The sequence below is a fragment of the Indicator indicator genome, chromosome 2 (genome assembly GCF_027791375.1).
Source record: "Indicator indicator isolate 239-I01 chromosome 2, UM_Iind_1.1, whole genome shotgun sequence".
NCBI lineage: Eukaryota > Metazoa > Chordata > Aves > Piciformes > Indicatoridae > Indicator > Indicator indicator.
In genome coordinates, this window is record NC_072011.1 from 2,140,920 (window position 1) to 2,158,947 (window position 18,028).

Sequence of the window (18,028 nt, forward strand, 5' to 3'; positions counted from 1 at the left end):
CAGTTAGAGGAGGATGTAGGTGTGCTGGGGTGGCAGGGCAAAAGCCATGGTGATTGGGGCCAACCTGCTGCTTTGTGAAGGTGTCAGGCCCAGGGATTTTGTGGAGGAAGGTGGTTTAAACAGCCCAGAAGTTGCAAGGTCCTTTGAGAAGCATGAATGGTTCCAGCTGTTGGAATCAAAGGTGTAGTTAGTCATGTAGTGGAAGGAAGGGCTGGTTACTCAGTGGAGCGACACAAGCCAGAGGGAGGCTACAAGTGGCTGCATAACCTCTCTTTACAGAATCACAGAATTACTGAGGCTGGAAAAGCCCTCTGAGGTCATCAAGTTCAGCCTATGACCTAACACCACCACATCAGCTAAACCATGCCACCAAGTGCCACAGCCAAGCTTTTCTTAAAGACCTCCAGTGATGGCTTTGAGTCAGGCTGATCTGGAGGAGGTGGTGGGAGGCAGAGCCACTCCTCAGCTCACTGAGGAAGGAAGGGGAAAGGTTTGTAAATGAAAACATGGATGACAGATGGCTTTAAGAAGTTCCCATTAGCCTTTGCCAATATTGTTTGGTTCAGCAGGATGAGTATCGAAGGAGATGTTAAGAGCTGCTCCAGGCCATTCTTGCTGGGTGAGGTGACTGAGCAAGTTGAATTCAGGTCCTAAGAAGTGGCAGCCCTTCTTGAAGCACATTTGTGTGGATAAGTTGGAATACATTTCTGTGCTGAACCCTTCAAGAAGGGGTGTTGGTCCAACCTGAGAAGCAAGTTTGTTGGCCATTACAGATGACAGGTGCATATGTGGTCATCCTGTGATGTGTGGGGGAGCACTTGGAATTACAGAGGGAGCTTACTCCAACATCACTCAGATGTACTCAGCTTTTTAAGTGGTGCTAGTCAGAGAATCACAGAATGTTAGGGGCTGGAAGGGACACTCTTCTGAATGCACCCCAGGATCCCGTTGGCTTTCTTGGCCACCGGGGCACATTGCTGTCCCATACAGAACTTGTCATCTACCAAGACTCCCAGGTCCTTCTCCCCAGGGCTGCTCTCTAGCAGATCCCCTCCCAACCTCTACTGGTGCAGTTTATTCTTCCTTCCCAGATGCAGGACTCTGCACTTGTCCTTGTTGAACCTCATTTGTTTCCTCTGTGCCCAGCTCTCAGTCTGTCCAAGTCTCTCTGGATGGCCACACAGCCTTCAGTTCTATCAGCCAAGCCTCCCAGTTTGCTGTCATCAGCAAAACTGAGCAGACACTCTGTTCAGATACTCATGTTCATGTGAGGCTGGTAAAAGGGAGATTACACTGAGCAGGGCCTGCCCTGAGCCTTTATTCAGCAATTTTCTGCAGCTCCAGCTGTACAGTAAAGAGCAGGTGTCTGGTTTTTAAAGCAGTTACTGAGTCAGCAGTTCTGCCTCCCTATAGCGTGAAGAAATCGGATTAAACTGTAAGCAGAGAGATGGGAAGCAGAATTCTCCTTAATCCTCAGATTTAGTTTTTCAGCTGTACATGAAAGCAATTCTGAGCTCTTAATGGTGTCTGTCTGTCTTTTGCTTGCAGGTTCCCTTATGTATTTAAACGAGGCCACCCTCCTCCACAACATCAAAGTGCGGTACAGCAAGGACAGAATTTACGTGAGTATTCCCTGCCACGCCAACCAAGTGGTGCCAATTCAGTTGTTTTCCTATCATAGCAACAGAAAAGAAATTAGCAGTACTGGAAGTTGAGGAGGTTTTAGACCTGCCTTTATTTGTTTGTTTGTTTTTATTTTTTATCATAGAATCATAGAGTGGTGCAGGCTGCAAGGGACCTCCAAAGCTCATCCAGTCTGAACGCCGTGCAGTCAGCAGGGACATCCCCAACTAGATCAGGTTGCCCAAGACCTTGTTCAGCCTCACCTTGAGTATCTCCAGGGATTGGTCCTCAACCACCTCCCTGGGCAACCTGGTCCAGCATTCCACCACCCTCATAGTGAAGAACTTGTTCCTGATATCTAGTCTAAATCTGCCCTTCTCTAGTTTGAAGCCATTGTCCCTCGTCCTGTCCCTGCAGGCACTTGCAAACAGTCTCTCCCCATTCTTGTAGCCCCCTTTAGGTCCTGGCAGGCTGCTATTAGGTCTTCCTGGAGCCTTTTCTTCTCCAGGCTGAACATCCCCAGCTCCCTCAGCCTGTCCTCATAGCAGAGCTGCTCCTGATAATTCTTGTGACCTCCTCTGGACCCTCTCCATCACCTCCATGTCCTTCCTATATCGAGGGCTCTAGAGCTGCACAGAGTCTTCCAGGTGAGGTCTCAGCATTGCAGAGCAAAGTGTCAGAATCACCTCTCTGGCTCTGCTGGCAATGCTGCTTTGCATGCAGCCCAGGCTGTGATTTGCCTTCTGTGCTGCAAGCTCACCCTGCCTGCTCCTGGCCAGCTTCTCACCCATCAGCACCCCCAAGTCCTTTTCCACAGGGCTGCTTTGTATCACCTCCTCCCCCAGTCTGTATTGATAGTGAGGAGTGTTCCAGCCTAGGTGTAGAGCCTTGCACTTGCTCTTGTTGAACCTCCTGATGTTCATGTTTTCTCTTCTTTGAGATCTGAATCACATTCATGTTAGCTGATTTTCACCAGACAGAGGAACAGGTTTTCCTCCAGCTGGTGGTTGTTCCTCTGCACCCCTAGCATGCCCCATGTATCACCAAGGTGTCTTGCTCCAGGTTAACCTACTTCCCCAGTAGAGTAGCTGTTAACAAAGATGGGTTTCTTTGTTCATTATTTTTGAATGAAGCCAACAGGTGCTGCCTTTGACACCTCCAAGCTCAGATGTCCAGCTTAATCTTTTATATTGCTATCAAATTGCCTAATTGTACTTAATGAATTCTGGCTAAATTACATCTTGTCCTTACCATCTGCTGGGACACTGACAGCTGTGAAATAGAAGCATAGAAGAAAGAGTTTGCTTGCTTGCACTTTTGTTTTTCTTTCTACTAGAAGGCTGGGTAGCAAGAACAGAAACCAGTTCTACAGTTGTTTTTTTTTATTGTTAATTGTCCATGTGAAAATAATCAATATTTTTGACAACATATTGTTCTGAAATGAAGTTTGAACCCTTTGATATCTATCTATCTATCTATCTATCTATCTATCTATCTATCTATCTATCTATCTCATAGAATCACAGAATTGTTAGGGTTGGAAGGGACCTCAAGGATCATCTAGTTCCAACCCCCTTGCCATAGGCAGGGACACCTCATGCTAGATCAGATATGTGAATATAACTTATATAATATATAAAAAACAACTCTACTTGTTTTCCTTTGTTGCAGTTAACTTTACATAGCTATAAAGTCTTTTTTTGAGCTGGGTTGGAAGGGAGCTCTGAAGGTCATCTAGTCCAACCCCCTCTGCAGTCAGCAGACCATCCTCACATAGATCAGGCTGCCCAGAGCCCTGTTGAGCCTCACTTCAGAGATCAAGCACCAACTTTAAAACAAATATTCAAATGTCCATTTGAATGCTGTTCTAGGAAAACAGGAATTGAAACATAGAACCTGAAGACTTGAGGAAACAAAATTCTAAATCTGCTTGTGGTGATTAGGTCATGAGGTTCAACAAGAGCAAGTGCAGGGCTCTGCACCTGGGCCAGAACACTCCTCACTATCAATACAGACTGGGGGAGGAGGTGTTAGAGAGCAGCCCTGTGGAAAAGGACTTGGGGGTGCTGATGGGTGAGAAGCTGGCCAGGAGCAGGCAGTGTGAGCTTGCAGCACAGAAGGCAAATCACAGCCTGGGCTGCATCCAAAACAGCATTGCCAGCAGAGCCAGAGAGGTGATTCTGACACTTTGCTCTGCTCTGGTGAGACCTCACCTGCAGTGCTGTGTACAGCTCTGGAGCCCTCAATATAGGAAGGACATGGAGCTGATGGAGAGGGGCCAGAGGAGGGTCATGAAAATGCTCAGGGGGTTGGAACAGCTCTGCTATGAGGACAGGCTGAGGGAGCTGGGGGTGTTCAGCCTGGAGAAGAGGAGGCTTCAAGGAGACTAATAGCAGCCTGCCAGGACCTGCAGGGGGGGCTACAAGAAGGATGGAGAGAGACTGCATGCAAAGGCCTGCAGGGACAGGATGAGGGACAATGTATAGAAGGGCAGATTTGGGTTGGATGTGAGGAACAAATTCTTAACCTGTGAGGGTGGTGGAATACTGGAACAAGTTTGCCCAGGGAGGTGATTGAGGCCCTATCCCTGGAGATAGCCAAGGTGAGGCTGGACAGGGCCCTGGGCAACCTGATCTAGTTGGGGATGTCCCTGCTGACTGCAGGGAGCTCAGACTGGATGTCCTTTGGTGGTCCCTTCAAACCCAGACCAATCTATGATAAAGCCTTTCTTCATTATAAACAAACACTACTAATATTTTTTTTCCTGAGCAGGTGTATTTTATGGAGGAGAAAAAAAAGGTTCAATTTGTATTCCCTTGTAACTTTAAGATACAAATTGAATGAGCAATTATTTTTTCCCTTTTAGCTTTCAGATGCATACTGAATGACCAATTATTTTTTTTGTCCTTTTTGTTTAATGCTGGTTATCAGTTCTTGTTTTTGGAAGGAAATCTAATAGCAGTACTTGAAGAAATGTAGCTCTTGAAGAAATGTTTTCCTTCAGTGAAATAAGTGGTGAAAAGTACATCTCAGAAAGTTCATGTATTTTGTGTGATCTAGCCAGAACCACACAATTAACCAGGTTGGAAAAGACCTTTGAGATCATCAAGTCCAACCTATCACTCAACACCATCAACTAAACAAAAACCACTGAGTGCCTCATCACAATAGTGCCCAAATTTCAGTTGTCTAGGGATAGGATCAGTGATTAAAAAACATCAAATAAGTTATTCAAGTTGAGGATTTAATCTGATTTTCTTCAGGCCTTTTCCTGTGAATCTGCCTTTTTTTTGTTTTTGTTTTTGGTTTTTTTTTTTTTTTTTTTGTTTTTTTTTGTTTTGTTGTTCTTCCCTGTGATTCAGACATTTGTTCCCCCTTGTATGTTATAACCAAGCTATGCAAGTTTTTTGGGTTCTACTATTCAGAAACCTTAAAACTTGTCTTCAGTCTTCCTCATCCTGTGGGAAGATAAAGAGCAGTCTTGGTTTGATTCCTGCTCTGTGAGAGAACATTTGCATTCAGTATTTCTCACTGTGGAAGCAGCCATAGCTAATTTCTCTTGGCTGAATGCTTTTATTGCCTGGCTTGAGTACGTTCCCAGGCAGGATCCTGTTAGCCCTTCCTGCTGAGTTGTTTCCATTAACTATTGAAAAGTTATCTTCCTCACTGGAGGAAAGTGCATTCTGCTAGCCAGGAGCTTATTTTATTCACTTTTGAGGAGGAAACTGTGTTGTACTATCCTAGATCCAGTAACTTGGACAATAGGAAACAATTTAAAAGGAGATTGGGAGAAAGGTCAAATTTAGGACATGCTCCACAGCTCAGTAGTTAAGAAATTGTCCTGAGAGAATTTGATAGAAGTCCTGAGAAGATAATGAGAGGAACTCTAAAAATACATCCCTTCTTGCATCTGTATTAGCTGGGAGGGAATTGTAAATGCACTTCTTATACTTTAGCTCTGCTCTTCAATAGTGATAGAGAAGTGCTGTTAACCACTTGGTTCTGTGCTAGCTAGTAACTTGCTGTTAATTGTTTTCTTCACAGACCTATGTAGCCAACATCCTTATTGCAGTGAACCCATATTTTGACATCCCTAAGTTTTACTCTTCAGATACTATTAAGAAGTACCAGGGCAGATCACTGGGAACGTTGCCACCTCACGTGTTTGCTATTGGTATGTATTGAGCCTGTCCTTCTCTGTTACAAAACAAGCACCAAATACCTTGCACTGTAAACTGCCACCTCTAACACGAATTCAATTGCATAGATATTGTGAAATAAACCCACTGATTGCTAAAATTTACAAATCCTTTCATCCTTGATGTGGAAATTAGCAACCCTGTTATGATTGTTCTGCACCTCCATTGTTTTATGTCTAAGCAGTTTAAATATAATTTGCAACAGTTAAAAACAAATAATAATAAAAAATCTGATTTTGCAAGAGAAGAGTGACATAGGTTGGCACTGTCCTTCAGTGGAATGACTGCCTTTGCCTTTTGTGTTGCCAGAGCACATCTGATCACAGGATGTTAGGGGCTGGAAGGGACCTCTGCAGACCTTCCAGTCCAACCTTCCTGCAAGAGTAGAACCATAGAATCCAGCACAGGTCACACAGGAACACATCCAGACAGGGCTTGAAAGTTTCCAGAGGAGACTCCACAACATCTCTGGGGAGCCTGCTCCAGTGTTCTGTGACCCTTACAGTAAAGAAGTTCTTCCTCTACCTCCTGTGCTGGAGTTTGCATCCATTGCCCCTTGTCCTTTCCCAGGATGCAACTGAGAAGAGGCTGTTCTTCCTGACCCCCAGCCCTCAGATATTTATAGACATCTATCTGATCCCTTCTCCATCTTCTCCTCTCCAGAGTAAACAGCCCCAGGGCTCTCAGCCTTTCCTCCCCAGGCAGTGCTCCAGTCCCTTCCTCATCCTTGTAGCCCTCCATTGGATTCTCTCCAGCAGATCCCAGTCCCTTTTGAACTGGGGAGCCCATAACTGGATGCAGTATTCCAGGTGGGGCCTCACCAGGGCAGAGTAGAGGGGGAGGAGAACCTCCCTGGCTCTGCTGGACACACTCCTCTGAATGCCCCCCAGGACCCCATTGGCCTTCTTGCCCCCAGGGCACATTGCTGTCCCATGCAGAACTTGTTGTCCACCAGCACTCCCAGCTCCTTCTCTTTGGGGCTGCTCTCCAGCAGATCCCCTCCCAGCCTGTACTGCTGCATGTGTGGTAGGCAGAAAATGTATTTAAATGTCATTACTGGGATAAACCTGGTTTCAGTCACTTTTTAATAAAAAAACTGTTTGAAATTGACAAATCAGTATTTGACTTGTTTGAAGCTGCCTCACTGTGTTGCATTTTGTTTTCTAATCAAAAGTATAATTAGCTGGGGGTTTAGTACCTGGTACATAACAAGAAACCCACATTTTTCCAGCTTTCTTTATCTCAAAAGTCACAAAGTACAGCTGAAAGTTTTCCTTTAAAACAATACTCATGTAAAATTGGTTACTATTTTGTTCATACATTCAGTTCAAGAGATTTAGTTTTAGGTAGCTTTTGGTTTATTTTGTTCTGGATATAGTTGAGTACTTCACAGAATCATAGAATTGTCAGGGTTGGAAGGCACCTCAAGGATCATCCAATTCCATCCCCCACTGCCATGGGCAGGGACACCTCACATTACATCAAGTTGCTCAGAGCCACATCCAGCCTGGCCTTAAATCCTCCAGGGATGAGGCTTCCACCACCTCCCTGGGCAACCTCTGCCAGTGTCTCACCACCCTCCTGGGGAAGAATTTCTTCCTAACATCCAATCTGAATCTACCCATTTCTAGTTTTGGTCCATATCCCGAGTCCTATCGTTACCTGACACCCTCAAAAGTCCTTCCCCAGCTTTCTTGTAGGTCCCTTTCAGTTAATGGAAGGCCACAAGAAGGTCTCCTTGGAGGCTTCTCTTCTCCAGACTGAGCAGCCCTAATTCACTCAGTCTGTCTCTATAGGAGAGGATCTCCAGCCCTCTGCTCATCCTCGTTGCCCTTCTCTGGACACATTCTAGCACTTGTAATAAGGGCTCCAGAACTCATCACAGTACTCCAGGTGGGGTCTCTCCTGGAGTTCTTTTTAAAATGATTTTAAGTGCTTACATGTCAGAGGTGGAGGGTGAGCAGCTATGATACAAGTTAGGGGGTCCCTTACTAATGGCTCCCCAAGGAGATTGTGGAGTCTCATTCTCTGGAGCCTTTCAAGACCCATGTGGTTGTGTTCCTGTGTGCCCTCTGCTGGATTCTCTGGTCCTGCTCTGGCAGGGGGCTTGGACTGGGAGATCTCCAGAGGTCCCTTCCAACCCCTAACATCCTCTGAGTCTGTTATGGAGAAGCAACTTGCAGTTGTAATGCACTCAACTGTAAATATTTACTTTGTGCTGCTGAAAATGTTTTAATTTTTGCCTTGTAGCTTAACTTAATGCTTGCAGTTCTCCTGAATATTAATTTTGGTCATGTTTAATGTGTTCTTCTTTTTAAGCTGATAAAGCATTCCGTGATATGAAAGTGCTGAAGATGAGTCAGTCCATCATAGTCTCTGGGGAATCAGGAGCTGGCAAGACAGAAAACACAAAATTTGTTTTGAGGTTTGTTGTTGTGCTTTTAGACCAAACTTGTCCTGTGAATCTCTTGTGTGGCTACAACTAATTTGGAGAACTACCCCCCAAAATAAAATTGCCAGACTAGCTCAGAAGGTTTTGGAAGCAAATGAAGCTCTATTGACGAGCAAACTGAAATGTATAATTATGAAATGCAATGAATATGTGCAAAATACACAATAGATGTACAGTATGTAGATGTTTACAATCTATAAACAACACAGAACCTCCTCACAACCCCCTGGATGGATCCAGGGGACCATTCACTTCCTCCCCCAACTCACTCCCCCCTAGTATGTAGATGTTTACAATCTATAAACAACACAGAACCTCCTCACAACCCCCTGGATGGATCCAGGGGACCATTCACTTCCTCTCCCAACTCACTCCCTCCTTCCTGTTACCTCACACAGTAGTCAAAACAGAGATCACCTGGCAAGGTCAGGGAAGAGAGAGAGAGGAAAGTTGCAAGCAGAAGTGACAGAAAAGGAGAAAATAGAGCAAGAACTGTTTCTGCCTCTGCTCTCTATCCCCATTAGCAATCCAATGAATTCTATAGACCTTAGCATTTTTTGCCTTTTGCATCCAATGGTAATTTATTTTACTTTCAGTCTTTGCAGTCAGGATCTAGGCTAAAGTTCTCCCTTCCAAGTGTAACAGTGATAAGCCAAGGAACAATGGGTTCAAACTTGAATAGAGAAGATTTCACCTCAGGGGGAGAAACTTCTTTCCAGTGAGGGTGAAGAACAGGCTCCCCAGGGGGTTGTGGAGTCTCCTTCTCTGGAGACTTTCCAACCCCACCTGGATGCATTCCTGTGCAGACTACCCTAAGTGCTGCTGCTCTGGCAGGGGGGTTGGACCTGATGATCTCTGGAGGTCCCTTCCAACCTCTGATATACTGTGAGACTGTGATCTACTTCTACCTGCATTTTAATCACAGAAATTCACTGTGTGAAATGCTGACATGTGAAATGTGGGCCACTACCTACATAAACCTTAACTCAGTGGCAGTGACATCATGTAGCTATTGTGGTTTCTGATGCAGTCATTTTGGTACTGCACATCTGGTGGTGTGGTGCATAAAAATGTAAATAAGACATTTGAACTCTATCTTGGTTTTACCAGAAATGTGCCTTCTTCTGTTTTCCCTGTCTTTAGGGTTTGGATTTTTCTGTTTGTTTGATGGCCAGGGTTTTTTAACTCTTCATTTTGAGATGACTGCAGGCATTCTGGGATACATTTTACCCCAGTTTAGTGAATAAGATTGAATAATGGGATTTAATTGTTTATTGATGTTCATCTGTGGCTGATACTAAATCAAGTACATTAAGTATATGGATACCATACTGCCAGTATATAACAACCTTGCTTCCTCTTATATTTTTAATGTTACTGACTTGTTGCTACACTTTAAGTGTTTTATATCACCTTGGAGCACTGTAATTGGAGGGCACTGCTCCATGAAATTCACCTTTCTCACTTTATCATAGGTGGCCTGATATCCAGGGGAGCACAGTGCAGGCAGTGTAAATCCACTCCATTCCCCCCTTCATTCTGTATAAATCTTTAATTCCCTTTTCCCTGACATCATGTGTTCTCCAGTGTTTATGTGCAGCAGCAGGATTATCTTCTGCATCCCATGAAGAACTGTCACAGATACCTGTCTGTCCTTCATGTTGTTCTTCCCTGCCCCTGTGCAACCTTTAACTGGTAGCTGAATGAATTACTGCAAGGTGCTGGTAATGGTTTTTACAGAGGACATCCTAACTTTGGTCCTGCCAAGATCCCAGGCACTGGGAGAATATCTCCTGAAGAATAAATGAGGTTATTCTTCTGCTTCCCAGCAGAAGTTCTGGATACAGCAGGCAGACAGCATTGCTCTCGTTTCTCCCCACCACCAGCCCTCATAGAGTGCATGTACAAAACCTCAGTGAGTTTTAAAAGCAGGTAGGTTTTTCCCTTGTGTGATCAGAAAGGACAAAATACTCATGTCCAGTGCCAAAAAGTGCCATGCCCAGTTTTGGACACTGCAGTATGAGAAGGATGTTGAAGTGCTGGAGCAGGTACAGAGAAGGGCAGTGGAGCTGGTGAGGGGTTTGGAGAGCATGGGTAGAGGTTGAGGGAGCTGGGATTGTGTTGCCTGAAGAAGAGGAGGCTGAGAGGAGACCTTATTGCTCTCTGCAGCTACACGAAATGAGGTTGTAGTGAGGCTGGTGCTGACCTCTTCTCCCGAGTAACTAAGGACAGCACAAGAGGAAAAGGCCCCAAGGAAGAATTTCTTCCCTGCAAGAGTGGTCAGAGATTGGAACAGGCTGCCCAGGGAGGAGGTGGTATGTTGACACCTGGAGGTGTTCAAAAAACAGTAGCTGTGGCACTTTATCCTTGGATATAGTCTAGTAGTCTTGGAGGAGTTGTGTAGAGGGTTGGACTTGGTGATCTTAAAGGTCTTCTCCAACCTTAACAATTCTATGACTCTATAATACAGCTCTGTTAGTGCTCCTGAAGTTTGGGGTTTTATTAAAGAAGTCCCCATTTTCAGGCACTGCTTTGAACATGGTCCAGGTTTACTTGTGAAGTTGCAGAAAGCAGGACCAGGGTGCAGGAAAAAAAAAGTAATGAAAAAAACCTGCAACTTTGGAGCAAGCACATTGTGGATTTATTGTCAAGTTCTTTCTTTAATTGGCTAAATTGAATCTTACCTTCATTAGGCACCTGCAATTTCCTATCTCCCTGTCACTGAGGGATTTTTATTAACATTAATAGCTATGAACACAGCAACTCTATGCCTGGAAACTGTTGTTAAATCAAGAATTGCACATGAAGCCTTTTGTGTTTACTAAACCATTAATACGTACAGATAGTACAACACTAGTTTCATTTTATTTGTGCAAAAGTACAATTTCCATCTGCATTTCCAAAAGAAGTTCTGTATGTGTCTTGAAGTACTGAAAAAATAATGAAGTCTGCAAGGATATTTTTCTTTTAACAAAACCAAATTGCCTTTATTTGAAAAGACAGAGGTATTGGGAAGTTGTAATCAGTAAGATTTGCCTTTAGTAAACTGTTAGTAAGTATTGTATACAGCCATGCTAAACCCTGTTCAAGAATCAAGAATCAGGAAGGTTGGAAGAGACCTCAAGGATCATCGAGTCCAACCTGTCACCCTACACCTCATGACTATCTAAACCATGGCACCAAGTGCCACGTCCAATCCCCTCTTGAACACCTCCAGGGATGGTGACTCCACCACCTCCCTGGGCAGCACATTCCAATGGCCAATTCCACATTCCAATGTTGAGCTGAGGGAACCTGATACATAAAGGATACTGATATTTTTGTCTTTCTTTGCAGGTATTTGACAGAATCCTATGGTACTGGTCAAGATATTGATTACAGAATTGTAGAAGGTATTGAATTTTCTTTTATTGAATGGAAGATTCCATCCATTTATGCATTTATTTACTATCTATAGTTATCTATCTATCTGTGTCCAATCTTGGGCTCCCCAGTTGAAGAGAGACAGAGACCTGCTGGGGAGAGTCCAAGGAAGAGCTATGAGGATGCTTAGGGGACTTGAGCATCTGCTCTGTGAAGAGAGCCTGAGAGCCCTGGGGCTGTTTAGTGTGGAGAAGAGAAGACTGAGAAAGGATCTGATCAATGTCTCTCACACACATGTATCCAATTAGGGTTTTAATCACTATGAACAAGTTCGCCATGGGCCAGCAATGTGCCCTTATGGCCAAGAAGGGCAATGGTGTTCTGGAGTGCATTAAGAATGTGGGCCAGCAAACTGAGGGAGGTTCTCCTTCCCTTCTACTCTGCCCTGGTGAGGCCTTCTCTGGAGGATTGTGTCCAGTTCTGGGCTCCCCAGTTCAAAAGAGACAAAGATCTGCTGGATAGAGTCAAACAGGAGGCCACCAAGATGAAGGGACAGGAGCATCTGTCTTAGGAGGAGAGGCTGAGAGACCTGGACCTCTTTAGCCTGGAAAAGGGCAGACTGAGAGGGGATCTTATAAAGGCATATAAATATCTGAAGGGTGGAGGTCATGAGAATGGGGCTGGGCTCTTTGCAGTGGTGCCCAGTGATAGGACAAGGGGCAATGGGCACAAACTGGAGGTTTCACTTAAAATTTAAGAAAAAGCTTCTTTAATTTGAGGGTGCTGGAGAACTGAGGCTGCCCAGAGAGGTTGTGGAGTCTCCTTCTCTGGAAATTTTCCAAACCTGCTTGGACATGTTACTCTACAACCTGCTCTAGGTGAGCTGTTTTAGCAGGAGGATTGGACTAGATGATGTCCTGAGGTCCCTTCTAACCCCCAGCACTCTGTGGATCTGTGCAATCTGTGAGGACAAGATTATATTCATACTCTACTAGCTGTTACTACTAGGGAAGAGCAGTTCCTTCTCCTTACCCTTGAAGTTCTCAAAGTCAGATAAAGCAGGAAAGCTCTTTTTAAAATGATGGTTCTTGTCTCAAAGCACATAATTTGGATTGACATTTTCATTGTCTCTCCATAACAGGCTCCCAAAGAAGGTCAGAAGAGACTGTGTTAATCGTCCACTTAATGTTGCAGGCACTTCCTAAGGGAACAGAAAATAACTTTTTAAGACAATATAAATATCTCAAACCCAAGCAACCCTCAGGCAATCTAATAATGCCTCATCTGTTGTTTCAGTCTTTTATAGCATGTAGTGTATTTATTTGGGGATTTAATTTCTGTCTTTTTCTTAAACCTAGATTTTTTTACCTTTTCTTTCAATTTTTCTACTTTCCTATTTGAGCCACTGGATTACTCAAGAGAAGTACTGCAGGCTTTAATCTCTTGTTGCTGAAGGTTTGCTTAAAACCAATTCCTTAGTGAAATCTACCGTGGGCTAAAGGAACTCAGACAGCAGAAAAGAGTTGGATAATGCCTGATGGTGTTTGGTGGTACTTGTAGGTATTCTTGGAAAAGTTTGAGTTTTGTGGTCTAAACCAGCATCTGATGCATGGCTTTTGAATTTTTTAGGCACAATTTTAATGAGCATGCTTACAGCATAGGTATTACCAGGGGAACTGTTAAGCTAGCTGAAAGACCTCTTGCAGATTGTTTTTATTCATGATGTTTTCTTTTTAAAATGTTAATGTTAAGTAAAATGCATGAATAATTATCAGAGATTTCTTTAAGAAGTTAGGTTGAAAGTCAGACTTGCCTTTTCATAGGCTTTAAGTATAAAAATAATGAAAAATCCAGCCAAAAAAAAAAAAAAAAGTGGAGTTAATGCTGATGCTGCTCTGCTGCTCTACTAAATGCTGCATTGTCCCTGGGGATGGGTGGACCTGTATCATGATGAGTGGCATCTCTCTAATGCATGAATGTGTTTCAAAGCCATGCAGGTGGGGGCTGCAACACCTCTGCTAGGAGGACAGGCTGAGGGAGCTGGGGGTGTTCAGCTTGGAGAAGAGAAAGCTCTAAGGAGACCTAATAGCAGCCTGCCAGTACCTGAAGGGGGCCTAAAAGAAGGCTGGAGATGGACTGTTTACAAAGGCCTGTGGTGATAGGATGGGGGGCAATGGTTTTAAATCACAGAAGAGTAGATTTACATTGGATGTTAAGAACATGCATTGGATGTTCTTTACCATGAGGATGGTAGAACACTGCAACAGGTTGCCCAGGGAAGTAGTTGAGGCCCCATCCCTGAAGCTATTCAGGGTGAGGCTCAACAAGGCTCTGAGCAACCTGATAGAAGATGTCCCTGCTGAGTGCAGGGAGGTTGGACTGCATGACCTTTGGAGATCCCTTCCAACCCAAACCATTCTATGATTCTATGATGCTTGAGGATATGACTTAATGGTGGACTTGAGAGTGTAGACTTTATGGTTGGACTCAATGACCTTAAAAGTCTTTTCCAACCTACATGATTCTGTGCTTCTATAATTCTTTCCATACTTTATCCAACCATTGTAGTTATTCCTTGATTCATTAATTTTTGTAAGAGGAGATTTGTACAAGGTTGTCAGTGGAGTTCTAAATCTGAGCTCCTGCACTCTTAGTTTCCGATGTCTAGTTTTTAATCTAGAAGCTTGCAAAAAATCTTGCAGGTGTTTTCAGTGGTTTATTGTTAGCATGAGTCAGTAAATCAGTTTTCATTGATCTTTGGAGCTAGTAAAATGCAGTCTTTCAGCAACCTTGTGTTTTGTAACTACTAAACATTTACAAACTGCTTAAATGCAAGGACAGGCTGAGGGAGCTGGGGAAGAGAAGGCTCTGGGGAGACCTAGTAGCAGCCTGTCAGTACCTGAAGAGGGCTACAAGAAGGCAGGAGAGGAACTGTTTACAAAGGCCTGTGGTAATAGGATGAGGGGCAATGGTGTAAAATCACAGGAGACTAGATTTACATTGGATGCTCTTTACCATGAGGATGGTAGAACACTGCAACAGGTTGCCCAGGGAAGTAGTTGAGGCCCCATCCCTGAAGCTATTCAAGGTGAGGCTCAACAAGGCTCTGAGCAACCTGATAGGGGATGTCCCTGCTGAGCACAGGGAGGTTGGAGGAACTGTTTACAAAGGGCAATGGGCCTACATTAGAGTGGATTTAGATTTTATGTTAGGAACAAGTTCTAGATTATATTTTAGGAACAAGTTCTTTACCAGGAGGGTGGTGGAACACTGGAAGAGGTTGCCCAGGGAAGCAGTCGAGGCCCCGTCTATGGAGATATGCAAGGTCAGGCCCTGAGCAACCTCATCTAGTGGAGGATGTCCCTGCTCACTGCCAAGGGATTGGACTAGATGACCTTTGTTGGTCCCTCCTACCTTAAACCCTTCTCTGATTCTCTCTATATTAGGTTGCTGCCACTCTTTCTGCATGGGCTTTGAGCCAGTGAAAAATAAAATCACTCAATCACTTAACTGACCTAATTTGAAAGGGCACTTCTAAGTTGTTTTGGAGATGAACACAATCCTCTCATATATATTTTTATTCCCTAATCAATCTAACATCTTGCATGCATGACATTTAAGTGACATTTCTGCCTGTGGGATAAGTGGGTAGTTGAGATTTTATGATAACAACTTGCTGGGAAGTGACAAACTGTGTTTTGTCTCATATCTGATGCATCAGGAATTCACTGAAGAACATCACTGAATACATTTTGGTCTTTGTCTCTGAATTTCTTACAGTATATGATGGGTTGAAATTGCCCCCAAATTAATTGGAATTTACCCTCAGAATAAGCTCCCACTTTCCCCCCCAAAACCCCCAAACTCAGAAGCAAAAAAATGAAAGTTATATTTACAAAAGGTAAACTAAAATCTAGAAGTATGAAATGCAAAGAACATGTACAAAATATATTTACAATTCAGAAAAATAAATACAAGGGTTCCCATGTATAGAACTGCATCCCCCCTGGACAGCCCAGAGGGCTGCTTGCAGCCTCCTTCCCCCTCCTTGCCCTGGTGCTTTCAGAGACATAGCACAAGTCAGTTCAGCCATCAGAAGGTCAGGAAAGAGATAAGGGAGCAGTGCAAAGCAGAACAGGAGGGGGAAGAAGTGGGGGTGTTCAGCCTGGAGAAGAGGAGACACAGAGGGGACCTTATCACTCTCTACAACTACCTGGAAGGAAGCTGTAATCAGGTGGGGGTCAGGCTCTGCTCCCAAGCAACCTGTGGCAGGATGAGAGGCCAATGGTGTGAAGCTGTGCCAGGGGAGGTTTAGGTTGGATATTAGGAAGCACTTCCTGACGGCAAGGCTGATTAGGCACTGGGATGGACTGCCCAGGGAGGTGGTGGAGTCACCCTCCCTGGAGGTCTTTAAGAAAAGCTTGGCTGTGGCACTTGGTGGCAGGGTTTAGCTGATGTGGTGGTGTAAGGCCATAGGCTGCACTTGATGATCTCAGAGGTCTTTTCCAGCCTCAATAATTCTGTGATTCTGTGAAAAAAGGAGAGAAAGATATTTTGTACAGCAAACTATACCCTAGTCAGCAAGCCAATGGAGTGATGCAGACAAATTAGTTGTTCTTCTGCATCCAATGGTAATTTATTTACATTTTTACTCACAGATGTCCACAAAGTCCTTGTTCTTGTTTATAACTAAGACACTAGGCTAAAACAGCAGCCTCAAACCATACCACAGTATCATTTCAAATCCTATGCAGTGTCTTATGTGGTGTTCATGCACTTCATTCTCAGTTCCAGCAGAACACAGCCAATACAGTTTCCTGTATCACTTATTCCTAATCATTAATATTTCCCCTTTAACCTTATTCCCAATCAGTTCACCAAATAATTAATACAGATTTGCTCTCTCTCTTTGGTAGTTTATTGATCAAATTTTAACACTTGCCATATTTTTATTTTGATTTTGTTGTTGTTGTTAACAGCAAATCCCCTCTTGGAAGCCTTTGGGAATGCAAAGACAGTTCGCAACAACAACAGCAGTCGCTTTGGGAAGTTTGTTGAAATCCACTTCAATGAAAAGGTACTGACATTTTTCTCACACAACCACTAATGTCTTGGGGTTTTTTCTTGTTGTTTTGTTTTTCTGTTTTGGTTGTAAAATGGAAATGCCAAACTGGCAGTAGGCAGATTTAGTGAGGTGATTCTGCCACTTTGCTCTCCTCTGCTGGGACCTCCCCTGGAGTACTGCGTCCAGATCTGGAGCCCTCAGTAGAGGAAGGACGTGGAGCTGATGGAGTGGGTCCAGAGGAAGGCCATGAAAATGCTCAGGGGGTTGGAGCACCTCTGCTATGAGGACAGGATGAGGAAGCTGGGGGTGTTTAGCCTGGAGAAGAGGAGGCTCAGGGGAGACCTCATTGCTGTCTACAACTCCCTGAAGGGAGGTTGTAGCCAGATTGGGGTTGGTCTCTTTTCCCAGTCAGGCAACCAGTGACAGAACAAGAGGACACAAGAGACAGTCTCAAGCTGTGCAGGGGGGATTTAGGCTTGATCTTAGAAAGAAGTTCTTCCCAGAAAGAGAGATTGGCCTTTGTAATGTGCTGCCCAGGGAGGGGGTGGGGTCAGCGTCCCTGGAGGTGTTTAAAAAGAGCCTGGATGAGGCACTTAGTGCCATGGTCTGGTTGATTAGTTAGGGTTGGGTCATCAGTTGGACTTGATGTTGGAGGTCTCTTCCAACCTGTTTGATTCTGTGATGGTATAGATGGATTTTAGTCATCTTAGGAGCAGTATTTGGTGAGTGGGCTGCAATCAGACAAATGTAAAATAAAAAACCTCTGAATCTGCAATAATCAAAAAAACTATTAAGCTAATGAGAAAAATATTTCTTCTTCCTAGAACTCAGTGGTTGGTGGATTTGTGTCACATTACCTTCTGGAGAAATCTCGGATCTGTGTGCAAGGCAAAGAAGAGAGAAATTATCACATCTTTTACAGGCTATGTGCTGGTGCTCCAGAAGACATTAGGGAAAAGCTTTATCTAAGCTCTCCTGACAACTTTAGGGTGAGTATCGGAGTCAGTGTTTGTAAAGCTTCTCATACTGCCATGCAGGATTTTTTTTTTTTCCATACAGCTCTTATTACAACCTCTCTGCTATCTTTGATAGACTCTTTCGTGCTACAAAAATCAGGATTTGTTTTGTTAAATCTATTTGATCCTGAAATAAAGCTGCCTTTTGGGAAGAGGTGCTTTTTCCTCTCTATCTTAAAACAGAGGAATTCTTTTTCTTTTTCCAGAACTTTACTGTTGCACTGGTAATGTTGTTATGGACTCTTCTAGAGATGTGAAGTGTGAATGTCTTGATGATGATCTAGCTGTTCTGGGGGTAAACTACCTGAAA

General features: G+C 43.9%; 1 protein-coding gene across 4 annotated transcripts in view; it reads left to right on the forward strand.

Annotated features, from left to right (window-relative positions):
- MYO6 (myosin VI) overlaps positions 1-18,028 on the forward strand; it is a 106,891-nt gene that overhangs the window by 14,492 nt on the left and 74,371 nt on the right. For all 4 annotated transcript variants that reach the window (XM_054392211.1, XM_054392219.1, XM_054392226.1 and 1 more), the window contains exons 3-8: positions 1,549-1,622; positions 5,668-5,797; positions 8,142-8,247; positions 11,611-11,666; positions 16,617-16,714; positions 17,527-17,691. In XM_054392211.1, coding sequence (XP_054248186.1) covers positions 1,549-1,622; positions 5,668-5,797; positions 8,142-8,247; positions 11,611-11,666; positions 16,617-16,714; positions 17,527-17,691 — 629 coding nt within the window. The remainder of the gene's footprint in view (positions 1-1,548; positions 1,623-5,667; positions 5,798-8,141; positions 8,248-11,610; positions 11,667-16,616; positions 16,715-17,526; positions 17,692-18,028) is intronic.